At 40.6% G+C, this 16,678-nt stretch overlaps 1 protein-coding gene across 3 annotated transcripts in view; it reads right to left on the bottom strand.

Annotated features, from left to right (window-relative positions):
* The window catches only part of atrn (attractin), a 141,749-nt gene that overhangs the window by 60,146 nt on the left and 64,925 nt on the right, over positions 1 to 16,678 (bottom strand). For 2 of the 3 annotated variants that reach the window (XM_062440928.1, XM_062440930.1), the window contains exons 23-25: positions 16,062 to 16,140; positions 15,063 to 15,220; positions 7,760 to 7,821 (exon numbers count right to left, since the gene is read on the bottom strand). In XM_062440928.1, the coding sequence (XP_062296912.1) occupies positions 7,760 to 7,821; positions 15,063 to 15,220; positions 16,062 to 16,140 (299 nt within the window). The remainder of the gene's footprint in view (positions 1 to 7,759; positions 7,822 to 15,062; positions 15,221 to 16,061; positions 16,141 to 16,678) is intronic. The other variant, XM_062440929.1, reaches the window with a different exon arrangement.

The raw sequence follows: 16,678 nt of genomic DNA, 5'->3' as shown, positions 1-16,678 counted from the left end.
CAGCTCATCTTCATTGTGTTCCAGATGTGGATCTCTCATAATTTGGGCAATTAAAACCAAAACAAAGTTGTTTGTATGTGTGTGTGTGTGATTTGGGTGGACTCACCCTTTAAAATTCAATATTCACTATTTCTCACTATCCTTTATGTGATGTCTTTTTTTAAATGTTGTGAATTGTTTTGCATCTATTTATATTTAAATCACTTATTAGTTTATATATCATTCAACTGTTAAACCTTTCCAATGAAGAAGAAGATGTCACCGTTATACCATTTTACAAAAAGCTATCAATTCAGTCACCATCTGGATAATGGTGCCATTTTAAAAAAGGTGTAATATTAGCACAGAAAAAATCTGGAGGGAAGTGGAGAGGAGAGATTCCTGTTTGACCAGGAAAGGCACGGCACAGATCCAGTGGTGAGCGGCTGTGGTTCCACTATCCACAGCTTCAGGGGATGAGATTAAAGGCCCAGCTGGGGAGGACGGGAAGGGGAGCGGAGGGTGAGTTAACAGGGGGATGGGGAGAGCAGAGGAGAGCGATGTACACAGCTAGGACACTGACTTAAGAGACCTGTGAGTGGCGACACTAATCACCTCTCTATTTTAACAAGGTAAATGGTTCAGAACGAGGTCAGCGGGGGGAATTACATCGCTGCCCGCTTTCTGCTGCTGGAAGGTTCCACTGATGCTGGTACTCAGGGTCGGATAGCGGCTGCAAACAACTGAGTGGTAAGTGCTGATGGTGCTGCTTAGATACTCAAAACAACAACCTGACACGAGCAGGAAAACAAACCAAAAAATTGAAAGAGCTTCTGCAGTCGCCATGTGACAACAGTGAAGACCAAAAGCTTCAGATGTTGACAGAATACAGCCTCAAGTGAAGGCTCATCTTCACTCTGAAGTACATTTAAGTCAGGCTTGTCTTTCTCTCAGAGGAGAGAATTTAAGACTCTTTGATAGCAGCAGGGTGATTCATTCATATCATCCCATCCCAGCCACCCACACACTCACCCAGACTTGGCCCAGGGCGGCCGCCTGCTGGTACCCCGGCTTTTAATGTCTCCGCCCCGACCAAATTACGTCTCCCCTCTGTTCAAACAGCCGGCGAAGCAGTAGAAATCACTAATCATTTTAAATACGCAAGCATGATAACGTGCTGCAAAGTGAGGTGAATTCTGATTATTAAATGTGTTTCAGATTTTAATAATTCATCTAACAAGAGGATGGCATTTTTCAAGGTTGATGGAGAGCGACTGGTGCTTATTCACATGACTATAGTCATTACAGCAATTATGTTGTCAAGTGAATTTTCGGTGGCGCGCTATGCTTTTAAAAAGGACAAGACTGGCTTTATTTATTTATTTATTCTTATTTTTATTTTCAACTGCCGTAAAAAGAGCAAAACCAACACTGAGTTTCTCAACCTCTCGATCCAGTCTGTGGCTCTCGGGCTCAACTTCACTCATTCATACTCAAGATGTAAAAAAAACAGGTCACAAATACATGGTTTCATTAATTTCCTAATTCACCAGCAAATTTGACTTAAATCACACGCTTGTAAAAGGACAAAGTGAGCTAGAGCAACCTTGTTCATAGTAATAAAGGAACCTGTCCCGGTGCAGCAGGACGGCTCACTGATGTGTTTTTAATAGATATGAACATCAATGGAGGTCAAGGGGAAAACTGTACAATGGATTGGTTATACTTGCTGGAAAATTTCAGCGGTTTTGGTCTCTTAATGGAACTGTAGACAATAATGAAAATAAAGACTATAACCAGCCTTATCTTTTAATGGTGCCTTTCACTACCTTAGTGGGTAGTTGTGTCATTTATGTTTTTATACTTATACTTTTATACAGTTTTTTCCAAGAGTTGGGTTCATTTAGAGATGGAGACGTGAAAGCTGTTACACTTTTTAAATGGTAAGTGCTGCAATTTAATCATAATTTAGTGGAGTAGCGTAGAGTGTCTTAACAAGATGAAAGTTAAAGCCGTAGACCTTTGATTTCACCATTTGTGACAACTGTTGCGAGCAAATTTACACAGCAGCACCTTAGTAACAGTGATTTTAGGAGTTGGTAAAACAAGAAGAAAGAAACTCAGCAGTCCTCTGATTAATATGCTAAATCGTTTCCAATTTTAAATCATTTTCAATTAAATATGATTTAATTTTCAATTAAGTCAAGTGTGTGCATTTATATGCACCCTGGTATTCTGGTTTTGTGTCTATCCAGGTTTCTAATCATCTGTGTCCTGTTGTTTCTTAATTCCTCACCATCTCAGACACTTTTTTTCTGTACCAAAGAATGTTCAGAGTTTCTATTGGAGTACTCCAGGTAGCATATCCAAGGTTTCTGAAACCAGGATAAGCTGTTTACATGTGGGTCAATGATGTATAAGGATTTTCAACAACTCAATTTTAGAATAAAAAAACAAGCATATCTAATGCAGTAGTTCAAACATTCAGGATGTTGTGTACCTGACAATTCATATTACAATTTGAAAGTGATTTTAGTGGGGGTTTTTCAAGATGAATTGGCACTGGCCTGAAAAAAAAAGTCATGTGGTGCGACCATGACTCATCTTGAAATATCTTATATAAATAAAAGACCATCATTTACAAAAATGTAAAAAAAAAAATGCAAATACTTTCCAAACACTTTGTATTACTGAAAACTTGTAAAAAAAGATGTGAAGCGTGTTAAGTAAATTCATTTATTTCAAGATGAATCGTGGTCGCACCACATGACTTTTTTTAAGGCCAGTGCCAATTAATCTAGAAAAAAACCCACTAAAATCACTTAATTTCAAATTTATAATATGAACTTTCAGGTACACAACATTCTGAATGTTTGAACTACTGCATTAGATGTGCTTGTTTTTATTATTCTAAAATTGAGTTGTTGCACATCCTTATACGTCATTGACCCATGTGCAAAACATGACCAGGAAACTCCAAAAACCCGATCATAACAGTAAAATAGGGCACATGGAAATGCACTCAATGTAGTGGTTCAACAAAAGATATCTCTGCATGATCGGTATGAAGAGGAAGGATAACTTCAGTGACCCACATCACTTTTAATGTCCATATCGCGTGAAAGTATTGTATTGAAACTTAAAATCCAAGCATATCTTTTCAGTTTAAAGTAACAGACTCAAGTATCTGTCTATCTACAACACAATGTGCATCAGTTCCCACTGGGACCACTCATATACTAAAAATATACAGTAAGCACTCATGTTGGATGGAAGCGCCCACCAGAAAGCATGAGTTACTTTAATATTAGCTGTCGAGCAGCACAAATGTGCCAGCGAGGTGCTCTCTCAGGGGAGGCAGCGTTTTCTGGGACATCAGGCCTCAGTGCCGCGCTGACTATTAGAAGGTTAAGCCACTTTTTTAAAGAAGTAAACATCATAACATGCTGATGTGGGGTCGCTGATCTAGAACAATAGTTCAGGCTCCTTCTCTTACAGTGTTGTGACGTCTCCATCAATAAAAATAAAAAAAAGGTCCCACACAACAAACATTGGGATCTCGCTGCTGGTTGGAAAAAAAGCTTGACAGTTTAATCACACCTCGACCTTTTTCCAAGGATTAAGGTTACATCAAATATTACATCTCTCCTGTTTTGCCCTCACTGTAATAAACTGGTTGCAGAAGTTAAATATCAACACTTAGATGAATAGGACATTAAAGTGTTGTTATATAATTTGTTTATTATATATCCAAGTATCAGATGTAGCCTCGATAGGTTAAATCTTACTTTCTAAAAGGACCTTACGTGAACCGCTGCTCATCACTGGCTTCATAAACAAGATCAACTATTCAGACAACATAAACAAACTTTCCCCCCCTTTTGATGGAGTTCATTACTAGCTGGCGGAGAGAGAGAAATATAAGCTTTATGATGTATAAAGTCTGACTTCAAAAATAGTCACAACTGCAGCAATATTTCCATGACAAATATGTCCCAGCATGCACTGGAAGAGGTTGAGGTTGTTTGTGACAGCTCTTTTAGCCTCCTCCATTCAGCAGTTTGGACTTATGTCGTCAAAAAAACTCACATTCAGGTCACTATAACATCAAAAGGCGCTTGCTTTAGCAGCAGCCAAGTTTAAAATGAAAAATATGACAGCTTGAGAAAAAAAGAAAAAGCTCAAGAATATATTTTCATTGCATTTCCCAAAAAAAAAAAAAAGCATTTCCAAGAATGGTTTCTGCAGGGCTTCTCCAGGCCTGGGAGAAAACATTCAATTTGTACAAAATTGAACAAAAAAAAAAACTCTTCCATGAATGTTGAAACTCCAAAAGTCCCTTACTTGGCTTAAATTTTAACAGGGGAGTTGGGAAAAAAATGTTTATGCACTTTTAAAAGCCATGATTCAACATATCGAGTCTGAGGTGAGAATCTGCCGGACAGCTGGACGTAAAATACGAGAACGCATCTGTTTGCTGTTTAACGCTGCTGTTAACTCCAATGCACAATGCTTGTGGGGTATCTGTGCTGGCTCTGCAGATAACGGGATGGCACCACCTTCATCTGTCCCCACAGGGAACGTAGCAATGAGAGAGAGAGAGAGAGAGAGGGAGAGGGAGAGAGAGAGAGAGAGAGAGAGAAAGAACCGAGAGCGAGAAAGAGTAAGATTAAGACACAGAGAAAGTCAGAGTGAAGAAGAGCAAACTATTTGCACGTTAATTAGCATCCCTCTCCTCCCCCGCTACACAAACAATGCAGCGCCCCAAAGAACCAGAAGCAAACAGGGACAAGGATGCTAGCTCACTAACTTTAGGTCTCCACTCATCGGTGCTGAATCAGTGGCAGGCAGCACGCACAGAAAAAAAACACTGAGCTGTGGGATTAAACGCAAGTCGGAGGGAGTGGTGGGAAGCTGGGAGGAAAGAAAAACAGGGAGGTGCGGGGAGAGGAAGAGAATGAATGGAACAAGGGAAATGGAGAGAGGGAAGCAAGGGACAAAAGGAGGATGCAGAGGGAGGAAAGACGGAGGAAAACAGAACAGAAGGGGGAAGATGGAGAGCTGGAGATGAAAGGAAAAAAGAGGAGGAGAGCGTGAGGGGGAAAGGAAGAGAAGCAGTGGGACAGGACAAAGCGAAGGATGGAAGGGATGAGAAGGAGGGATGGAAAGGTAAATGAGGAAAAGAGAATTGAAAGGGAGGAGATGGTGAGCCAGAGATGAAAAGAGGATGCTGGCAAAAAGGCGGTGATAATGGTGGGAGGATGAAGGTAAAGATGAAGATGGAGGGAGGAATGACGGAGAGGTTGTTCCGTTTATGGATTTGCTGTGATGTCTGCTTCCTGCGCGCGGCGGGCGAGGGCTGCATGCTTCTAATGCTGACGAGCAAACATTCGAATGCTGACGAATGTTTATAAACATACCAGCATCATGAGCGAGTGACTGCAGGCTCTGCATTTGTATGCAGGAGAGAGAGAGAGGGAGGGAGGGAGGGAGGAAGGGAGAGAGAGGGAGGGAGGGAGGAAGGGAGAGAGAGGGAGGGAGGGAGGTGCATAACAGCGCTGGAAGTCCTGCAGCTTTTAACACTGAACGCCTTCCAAAATAAACCTCAGAGAGAAGAGTGATTTATTCAGTAAATGCTGAAACCCTTCTGTTATTGAACAACACTGTACTGGCAATAGGCTGGTCACAAAAAATAAAGAGAAAGCTTCACATCAGCCCCGTCACATCTCTCTGCCTTTACATGGATCAATAAAGGCGGCGTGACTTGGAACAGCCAGAATTTTTTTTCAGAGCATTATGGAGTGCAGACAAACCACTAAAATGTCCTACAATTCTCCTGCGGGTCACACACACACACACACACACACACACACACACACACACGCAGCCAAGCATGCATGAAACACTCTTGTGTACCCAATTTTTGGTTACTTTCTTCTTTTCTTTTCTTTTTTTTTTTGTTTTAAATCGATAACACATTACAGCAGTTCCTGAAGAAGTGGAACACAGCCTGGGGATTCATCACAGTTCAACACATGCACTTTTCAGCCCTGCCAGCAAAACCAGTGTCTCCGTTATTACAAACGAGAAGCATGTTGCTCTGCCAAGAATGTTCTTTTTAAATTCCAGTAGAGATCCAAATGGTTCCAGAGATACCGGATATGTCAGGACAAATCACAGGAAAATATGCACAAAAGTGCAAAAGACAGCAAAAAATATTCCCCATCTCCATGCCAGCCTGACTTTGAATATCTGACTCAATGTATATATGTATACGTCTGTGGATGGCTTCTACAGCACGTATATGTTTAGTCATCTAAAACTTGGTTAGATCAATATCTTTTGATATTATTAATGAATCGCAAGCCTATGCATAATGTGAAAGGTCGACAAACCCACAGAGAATTATTATACAACCTATAGAGTAACTTAGCCTCTCTCTCTCTCCAGTTAATAGTTACAGTGTTGCTTTGTGTTTGTTGCTATTTAAATCTAGCAGGATATATTTTACCTAACAAATCAGCCATAGCAACTTTATCTATTAACTTTATTTTGTATTGTATGTCAGTACATTTTTCAAGTCTGTCTTAAAACAATATGCCCAAAGAGGTATCGCTAACTGTAATCGTTCCCCCTGCTAATACTGGACATTCAAAGATCCTTTCTAAATGTGCTTACAATGTACTGTAAATGATGGAGGGTAATATCCTTTTAATAGTCTACCTGAAGAAAATATGAGACTTCGGATGTCAAAATTAGACAAATCAAGTGGCTATCTTCCGAAGTTAAGAGTCTTTTATGATGTTACGACCCCAAAACTCTTGGGTGTCTCCCTGCAGGAGCCTGGTGGGCGGTTTTAGGTCCTCAGGGAGATTTAGATCACATGGACTGACTGGCTTCTATATGAGCTAGTGGCAGTCGGTCACTTGCCCTCTTTCCTCTGGCTTCCACCTTGTTTAGTTTCATTTGTCCAGCCTCGGTGCTGCTGTGGAAGGATTGTAATAACAAGAGGGGCTTTAGCACTAAAAAGTAGTCAAAACTTGGAAAGATATTAACTTGATTTGACTCATTTGGATGGCTGAAGCTTCATATTTAGATAAACCTTTGAATATATATTTGCACAGAAAGAAGGCTATGGATTTTGTCCTCCATCACTTAGATTTAAAGTGTAAAGAATGATTATAGCAAGAAAAACATGTGTCAGTGTATCCTGACTGTTGTTTTAGGACGGACTTAGAACAATTATGAACCTCTTATTTAAGTTATGGTGAGAAAACAAGTATCAATTGTTAGTCTGCGACTGAACACAAACCCATGACTCCTACATGGCAGTCGGACCCTCATCCTAGATAAATATAAGCCACTGAAAGGCTAATATTTGTCATGTTTTGGGTTTGGGTTTTGGTAGACCTGCGTTATTCCTGCGAGTTGCTAAATGGAAAATAAATAATATGTCTGTGCTTCTGTGTGCGTGATGGGAATGAATAAAATAAAGGAGTGGGAGTCACATGTGTGTGTGCGTGTTTGCCTGTACATGCTGACAGCTAACCAGTGTCTATAAACCAATGAGCTGCAGCGCTTCTTCATAGTAATGGCTGGTACGCAGGCACAGCAGAGTGGCTTTGGTGATCCATCAATGTGGTCCACACTGCATCTCACACACACACACATATATATACACACACACTCGTAGGCGAAGGCGACTGCAGCCTTTTCAACACCAGCACATATGTGGTGTGCAGTAAGTGAATTGACAGAAGGGAAGAGGAGAGCTGCTCACCTGAAGAACGTGACAAAGAACTGCACCAGATCCATGAAGTTACTGTGCTGGGAGAAGGCGATCTGAGAGAGGGAGAGAGGTGACAAAACAAGACAGTTAGAAATCAGCTTTAATAGGGGGGATTTTTAAACAAGAGGTCAGCATTATGCACTCAAACATGCTTTAGCTTTAGACTGGAGTTGACCTTGTAGATCTGACAGAAGGCACAGGAAAAAAAGAGAGATAACACTGACTCTGCTCTCAAAGGCAGACATCCCATACATATGCACTCTATGTATTATATTATGGGTTATACACTGCATGTGTACTTATAACACTATGTTTTTGACATCTGCTTGTACTAACAATTTCTGTAGTGGTTCACAAGCTAAATTACTCAAGATGAGCACTCTCCATGTTTTATTTTTTCCTTCCTTATGGTATCATGACTCCTGATTCACAGCTACTGGGAGGTTCCCAGTCTGTCTGCTTATCTGTGCTCCAGACTGCACGCCTGTCAATGCAACAACATGCCAGCAGCCGGGCCTGTCAGCTGCCCACAGCCCATGCAGAAAAACATGAAATCCAAAAAAAAAATCATTCCTGCACATGTGGGCAGAAATATTCACTATGTAATCATCACAAGAGCAATTGTACTAATGACATCCTGTCTTAATCAAGGTTGCCAGGGGTAACATTGGCAGTGTCGTACCACGTCCCCCCCCACACCCCTCCCCCTCCTCCCCTCCACCCAAAGCCTCACAATGAACATACTGCTGCAACAAAATGCCACGACCACGACGCAACACTGCCCCTCTCTGGAAACCAGGAGGTACTGCGCCTACTGCCAACTGCAGAATTCCCCTCACACACTCCTCTCTTGAGGTGACACCTTGGACCAGCACTCATCACCGCTCCTGCTTATTATTCCTCAGCAAAGCAGGGATTTGCATATAATTCCTCTGGAAAAAAAAGGAGCAGGAGGAAGACAAAAAAAAAAGACAAAAGCCAGAAAACCCAGCTGTGAGCATGTCAGCTTAGTCTATGAATACCTAATATGTGATCAAGAATTACAATGTATGCATAGAAAACACTTGATGGGTCAGAATGTATATAGATCTAGCAGCAACTTAACACAATAACACAGGGCCGAAAGCATTAGCCTGTGGTGAAACGACAGGCGTGTGTATGTGTTTTGTGAACGACCCAGGGTCTAATTTACTTGTGTAGTCAGCACCATCTGGCTTGCTAATGTGTTGCTGTTGATTACTGTTGAGCATCGAATCCTCAGTGTGATCATTTTCCTCCAGATTGTTGAACACTGAAGAGAAGTTCAGGGTGTCAATATGCACGGAGAAAACTTTTTAAAAAAAGATGTCAGCAGCAGCAGAGGGTCGGGGGAGGTAACTGACACTGGAGGGGTTCTGGGTTTAATCCCAAGTGTGTCTCAAATGTTTACACCACCAGAATTTGGTGTTTGATGAGGGTATAAATACGCCTTTAATGACTCCTGATGTCTTGCTTTGCAACTCATGATTACTTAACTTAGTTGATTGTTGATTAGTGGTGATTTTTTCAACTAATCATGTCTCCACTAATCTTAACCATGCTACTGGTACACAGCAGTTAAGATAAAAAGTTTGAGGTACATAGCCAGAAAAACATTTTAATTTTTTTCTTCTTTGCTGTTTTTGAAGCAGCTTCTCCTGAGTTTGATTGGCCCTTCTCCAAAATTAGCAGGATTAAAAAAAGAAGATAAAGTCTTAATTGTACCTCCAAAAAGCAATTTTTTAAAGAACTATTCACAATTTCTAAGAAGCCAATCAGGTACTCGCAATTAAGGTAACCGTTATGGAAAGAATATTTCACTTTTCTGTGCTCATGAATGGAAATGGGAGGAAAAAATCAAAGTATTGAAGAAAAACTACCAGAGATTGTTTGAAACTTTGAGTGGCAATGATTCTTTTAAGAGCAAAGCTTAGAATAATCAAAGAAGTGCTAACAGCTGGTGTATTGAAACCCGGTGTGCTTTGTGACAGCAGCTTGACAAAGCCACCTACTTCTCTAGGTGATTACAGATATATAACGCTCTCTTATAATAACAAAATAGCTCGCTTTAAGATAAAGCTTAATAACTAAAGAAAAGAAGAAACAATGATAAGGTGCATCAGCGACATGTCATCAATGCAACTCTATTTTTTTGAAAAGTACAAGCAGGCCGCCACGCTGATAAGATGTGCGATAACAGGTACTGTAGCGGCTAATTTCAAATGTCAGCCGCGATCCGTGCTTTGTCACAGAGAGGCAGGCCGACGGTGGCGGCGGTAGGCCTGGGGTGACGCTCTCGTTACGGGCCCAGCAGAGGGTGACTTTCTCTTTAGGCGCCGCAAAGGATCTTGCAGCAGGGCCTGTCAGCCTGCCGCCGGGCAGTAAGGCTGGAAATATTCTGCCTTTAATGGTTTCTGACAGCCACTTGAATGATATTGGGAGTTTTGAAGAAAAGTGTCTGTACGAGGGAGGGCTGCGCAACAGGTTCCACAAAAAAAAGAAAAGAAAAGAAGGAAAGGGAATTTCAAATGTGGAACAAGTTGAAATGTTTGACTGAGTGTGTGTGTGTGTGTGTGTGTGTGTGTGTGTGTGTGTGTGTGTGTGTGTGTGTGTGTGTGTGTGTGTGTGTGTGTGTGTGTGTGTGTGTGTGTGTGTGTGTGTGTGTGTGTGAAATAACTCTATGCATATGTGTGGATGTGCACCTTCAAGTTTATCATGTGCCAGAATCTATTTCACAACATTTACATTTTTCTCATGAAAAGAGAGATAAACAGCTCCAGCTAGCAGATGAATGCAGATGAAAGATGCCTGTGGGAGGTTTTCTACTTATAATCATCTGGGGTTTTTCATCTTGATATTTCATTTTTCAAAGTTTTTTTTTAATAGTTTTCTCATGCTTGGTGTGTTTTATTTTGTATTGCATTGTATGGATTTTGATTCAAGCCATTAGTGTAGCTCTGGAGTTAAGACATTCATGGTTCCCAGAGGATGAATCCTGACTTTTCCTGTATCACCACCATGAGGGTGATTATTTTTGTGTTTTTAGAGAAATATCGGATAGAGAATAATGGATGCGATGCCATTAATCTTGGTGCATACATTCACATCACCCTGAGGATGAATTATAAGAACTTTATCTTATCAAGGCCTTGAGGATAGTTCTATGTGTTCAATACATCAATACTGATTTGTGGCCAAATACCGGACCAAACTAATGACTTTCCAATCAGCCTCAGCTGCAATTAGTGTTTAGTGCTAATAAACAAATGTTAGCATACTACAGTAGCACCCTAAACTAAGAGGGTGAACATTACACCTGCTAAACATCAACATATTTGGATTAGTGTTATGAGTATGTTAATATGCTGACAGTGACAAAGAGCAACTATGGCTGTAAACTGTTAATCTTGCTCAGATGCATCTTTACAAATATATCGTTAAATTGTTTTATATGTTATATTTTGTTTAATATAATGGATCTAATATATTGCATTTTGTATTCATATTGTAAATATCTTCCTTACATTTTTATATTCATTTTTTAATTTAAAAATGTAAATTTGTTTGCATAAACTTTAATTGCTGTTAAAATGAGTTGGTTTTCTGGTGCACCACCCGCTGCTGCAACTGTTGCTGAAGGAACTGCTCTGTTTCCATTTCTTCACCTCTCTGTGATCAGTATCAAGACGCAGCCATCAGGCAGCCATGCGTGGCCCAGATAAACACTACATGAGTCCACACAGATACGCAGAGCGGCCCAGCCAGCTGATAGCTACAGCTGCCGCTACTCCACAGCGGGGTATTAAATTGGAGGCTGTTCTAATCTCCACCATATCATGACATGTTCACTAAGGCACGGAACAGGAGATCACAGCTCTTTAATGTAATTAGTCTGGGATTTGCGTTTCATTACAAACATCATTAAATTCAGATCTATTCTTCATCAAGAAAGGAAAGAAAAGGGGGGGGGAAAAAGAGAGTGGGAGAACTTGTGGCTGACTAATCAGTGCAATTGATTCTGCTTTGATAATCCAGATCTCTCCCTCAACGGTGGTAAAGTCATCTTAGAACACATTTTGACCATTGTTGAATATCTCATTTCTGGTGGGTCAAAATGATTATATCAAATGTTGTTATTCTGCAATCCAACATGTGTGCCTTTTAGGAGTTTTATATATGTCACCTGATACATGTTATGTGGAAATATGACATATATTCTCAGAACTGGAGCTGGTTTGGTTTCATAATGTGTGCTACTGATTTAAAGCAACAGACTGGGGGATCAATGCAATCAGTGGAACCGATGGAACAACGCAAGAGCGAACGGATGCAACCTTGACTTGGTGTGTTGAGAGTGGAGAGTGAGTGAGCAAAAGAAGGAGAGTGGCACACTAAAGCCTGTAGAGAGAGAGCTTAGCTTCCACACACAGCCCACTCTGAATGCAGCATGTGTTTCAACTTAACATTCCACTTTGCCCTTGCTCTTTCTCGGCTGCTGTTTATGAACCGTTTTCCAACACCCCGAATTTCTGCCTGCCAACACTGGAGGACCAACCGCCTACAATTATACACGCAAACATCCCAATGCCACACTGCAAAAAAAACCAAAAAAAAAAACAACCCACTGAAGGCAAAGGCAGTAAGTAAGGAAACAATAGAAAAATGTTATTAAGCAGAAATGGTGAGAAAATGCTTTTGAGACAAGGAGCTGTAAAGAAAGAGAAACAAGTGCAAAATGTTACCTCGCTGACGCAGGTTAAGCTCCATTAACGCAAGGAGGAAAAATGACACGCTAGCAGACCTGCATGCTTAGGATTTCAAGGACAGAGGTGATCTTCTAAATGTTCCCACCCAGCAAGAAAGAAGGTGAGGTGGACCAGAGGAGTCTGAGAGGGGGGGCAAGGCTACAGTAAGCTTTCTGTCCTGCTGTACAGCTGCACTGGACACCCCCCCTGAGGCTGGCTAGCAACAGCTGGAGTTCAGAAGCTGAGAAAACTAAAAGCCTTCACATGGCAGGACATGGAAGATGGAGGCAGGATTTGTCTCTCCTGCAGGAGGTGGGCAGGGGGAAGGAGCTCGCATGGGGCAACCAGTCAAATCACTTCCAGAACTGATTGGGGAGGCACACAGGCAGCCATGCTGCACAGAGTGCACAAAAAGCCAGGCCCAGAGCATCTCACGCTCCCAAACCAGCACCAGCCAATCCTGGCAGTGCATTCATTCTCTGCATCAAACTTTGTATTGATGCAAGGCTCACTTCAGCCTTTAACATGCTGCTAAAGCACCCACATACACACTGTGCATACACGATGCATTTTTCACAGACATCATAAATCTGGAAACCTGCTTTAAAATCATGAACAGGTTCACAGGCAGCACCTCCACACATGTAAGCATTCAGATACATGTATTTCTAACTGAGCACCACCTTAAGTGCTGCTATTAATGCATTTGAGAAGAGTAGTTAAGTAATGAGAAAAACATCTATTTCATAATGTGGAATAATTTCAGTCACCTAGTTTATGCTTTGTGCTTAAAAAAAAAAAGAAACGGTACAACAATCGCTTGGTTATAAGAGAAAGAGATAAAATGCAACATGCAAAGCAATAAAAACACACCAACATCAGAGTGTACTGTACTTATGTTGCACATACCACCACCCCCATACAACAGGAACAAAGAAAATATCTGTTTAAATTGGCATCCTTTTCTCTTTTTTTTAAGGAGAATGACATTGGGTTGGTGAATTTAATGTTCCTGGAAAACTGCATCTTCAGTACTGATCTCATGTTGCATTACAGGGAGTAACTAAAAAGTCAAAGCAACTGAGCCTAAAAAATAGTTTCAAAATCCCCCGGTTTTATCATATCAAACTACCTTTTATTTCACAACCATGCAGCCATATACCATCTACTGTGCATCTTTTTCACCTCGAAGAAAGTTCAAACTGTGAATTAATTGACCGAAACGAGCCGACTTTCATCCTGCTGCAAACACAGCAATTACAGGCGCTTAACACCAACATTACGCTACCACGACTTTGCTGCCGATGTACAGCAGGAGTACTGTTGAGGGACACTTTTACGCTCCACCAGCCATCCACATGGCAGCGATTCAACGAGTGCGGCAGCGGTTGTAACTTGGCTGCATAAACACACACACACACACACACACACACACACACACACTGCCGGCTACCAGGCGAGCACTACACTGAGCCCTATTCACTCCTGCTGCTGCTGCTGAGGAGCCACATCAACACTGGATAAAAGCTCCTGCACATCAAGTGCAGGAAACTTTTTTTTTTCTCCTCCCACTGACCAAATGTTACTAGTGACTGCCAACATTTCCATTTTGCCATTTTACCAGCCAACTTTTGAGTTAATAGAGTAGAAAAGTGGCTTGTAAATCAGACAACATGACCAGTCACAGTGAATATAGACCACAGTTTTGCTGCACTTTGATCCAGAATACAGTATGTGAGGCTATATATGTATGCATGAGGGTTATTTCATTTGCACACATACATAAAAGCTCAACGTGGGATAACTGAGCATATGAAAGTATATTAAGAGACCTGACATGTGCCATTTTGTATATGCTTTTATTCATGGTGCATGAATACATTCATTTCTGAATAAGTACTGCTGCGACAGTCAGTTATAATAAGCTTACACATGCCCATGCATACAAACATGACAATGACTCCGAGCTGTAGCAGTGAATATTCAGGACAGCTTGGCCTGTTTTCCTTTGTGCTCAAGTTCTAGTTGAGTAAATAATGCTTTCACTGAATTTCATACTCTCATTAAGTCACGCTGTTCTTTTTAAATCTTTGTGTGTATTACTTGAAGAAGCATGACTGAGCTCCGAAGCTGTATTTAGTTAGCAGCCACAAATGGTGCGAGACACACCTGTTGGAATCGTTTGAAAATGTTTGTTAATGTGCAAAAACTGCAAAATCACTTCTCCCTCTCTCTTTACCTTTCACTCACAAGTTTTCCAGGAATCACCATAATTTCTACTTTGCCACGCCGCCAAAGACAAAAGCTTCTTAATTATAGATTTTAAGCGCTACAGCTAACCAGTCAGCTTTCTTCCCATGTCCACCAGAGGATGCGATCCTTAAATGTCATAGCTGAATGTGCCTTTTCTTCACAAATGAAGGTGGGGTTTTTGCCTCAGTGAAGCGTACAATCGCTGATTATCACGCAGTAATATGTGTCACTATTATTATGCAGTAGCTCAATCAATATATGGGTGAACTGAAGCTTACTTGAATCTTAATGGGCCATGTGAAGTTGCTGACATAGACAAAGAAGGTTATGTTTGGGCTGTTGCGGAAATCAAAGTTCTCGTTGGAGAAGCTGTCTTTGAACTCCTTGATGTTGCTCCGGGAGACGATAGGAATCTCTTCACCGGTCTGGGTTCCTGCTGAACGACAGAAAAGGAGGACAGAAAAGACGGAAGGGGGGAGGAGGGAGAGAGAGAGAGAGAGAGAGAGAGAGAGAGAGAGAGAGAGAGAGAGAGAGAGAGAGAGAGAGAGAGAGAGAGAGAGAGAGAGAGAGAGAACAGAACATAAAGGAGGAGGTTGATGAAGAGGTGGAGGAAGGAGAGAAATAGGTAAAGATAGTGGAGAAGTTTAAGTTTGATGAACAAGGAGAGAAAGTAGGAGGTGAGGGACATAAAGAAAGAAAGGAAAAAGGCAATGAAGGAAGTAGAAACAGAGAAACATCATTGCTGTAACTCACAGTGTTTGAATGTAACTGATACAGATCAAAACTGTTCATTAACTGTATTACTTTTGTATTTCTTATTCCAGAAATGACCTAAATTAATATATATAGTGGTGTATTCTCTTATACATACATCTAACAAATGTGAATATGTTGAGTGCAAACACCTTTCTGGATGATGAATAATTAATGTAATAACACTTACAAATATATTATATTTAATGTTTTTTTTTAAATTTAATTAACACATTGTTCACTAGTTTAACAAACTGTATTTTTTGAATTGCATGAAATAAAGTAATGAGGTAAATGTATCACCTGATGTTTAAATGAGTTATGTCTAAAGTGTCTGCAACTAACCATTATTGTAATTATTGATTAATCAGTTACATCCTGGTTAACTATTTACTCTATAACAAGTGAAAAATGCCAATTACAGTTTCCAACGATACGGTTACATCGTCACAACAGCCCAAAACATAAAAATAATCTCATTACAACGATATGAAATTGTTTCAGCAATGCTTGGTGAGACTTACCGGTGAAGCTCGTGGCCCAGGTGATGTTCAGGTTGAAGTTCTTGGATGCATTTATAAACATGTCTAGATCTCGATTTGGCTGAAAGAGGAAAGAAAACACACAAAAAAAAACATGAACTCATCGTCATCTCCATCACCAACACTGCCATTATTATATCTTCTTCTAGAATTCAGTGTACTGTAATAGTAAGTAGTCTTTCAACCAATTTACTGACATTAAATATAGAGAGACAAAACATTCTTTGCAGCAGGTCAAAAGGCCTCTCAGCTGTACTATAAACACAGAGCAGGGGTTTTTTCCACCAGCTCGACGCCACTTTGCAGTTGTACAAACAGTTACTGTACTGCATACTCGAGAGCAAATTTGCACAGCTAATGGAAGCTGAATTAGCACAACAAATGTTTGAACAAGAATCGATGACGAAAATGATACGTATCAAAATACTCTGTGTGCAGTTGTAAAGTGATATCAGCCCAGGTAAGTGTGAATTAAAACCCCAATTACTGCTTACTGGGTGATTGAAATGCAGCTTCGCTAATAATAATGAATGTCTTTCAAACAACACAATAAACGTTTGAATGAATATTTCAGGTTTAGAGGAGATTATTTTCTTCAA

Source organism: Scomber scombrus, chromosome 19 (genome assembly GCF_963691925.1).
Source record: "Scomber scombrus chromosome 19, fScoSco1.1, whole genome shotgun sequence".
NCBI lineage: Eukaryota > Metazoa > Chordata > Actinopteri > Scombriformes > Scombridae > Scomber > Scomber scombrus.
This window is presented reverse-complemented; position numbering and strand designations above follow the sequence as displayed.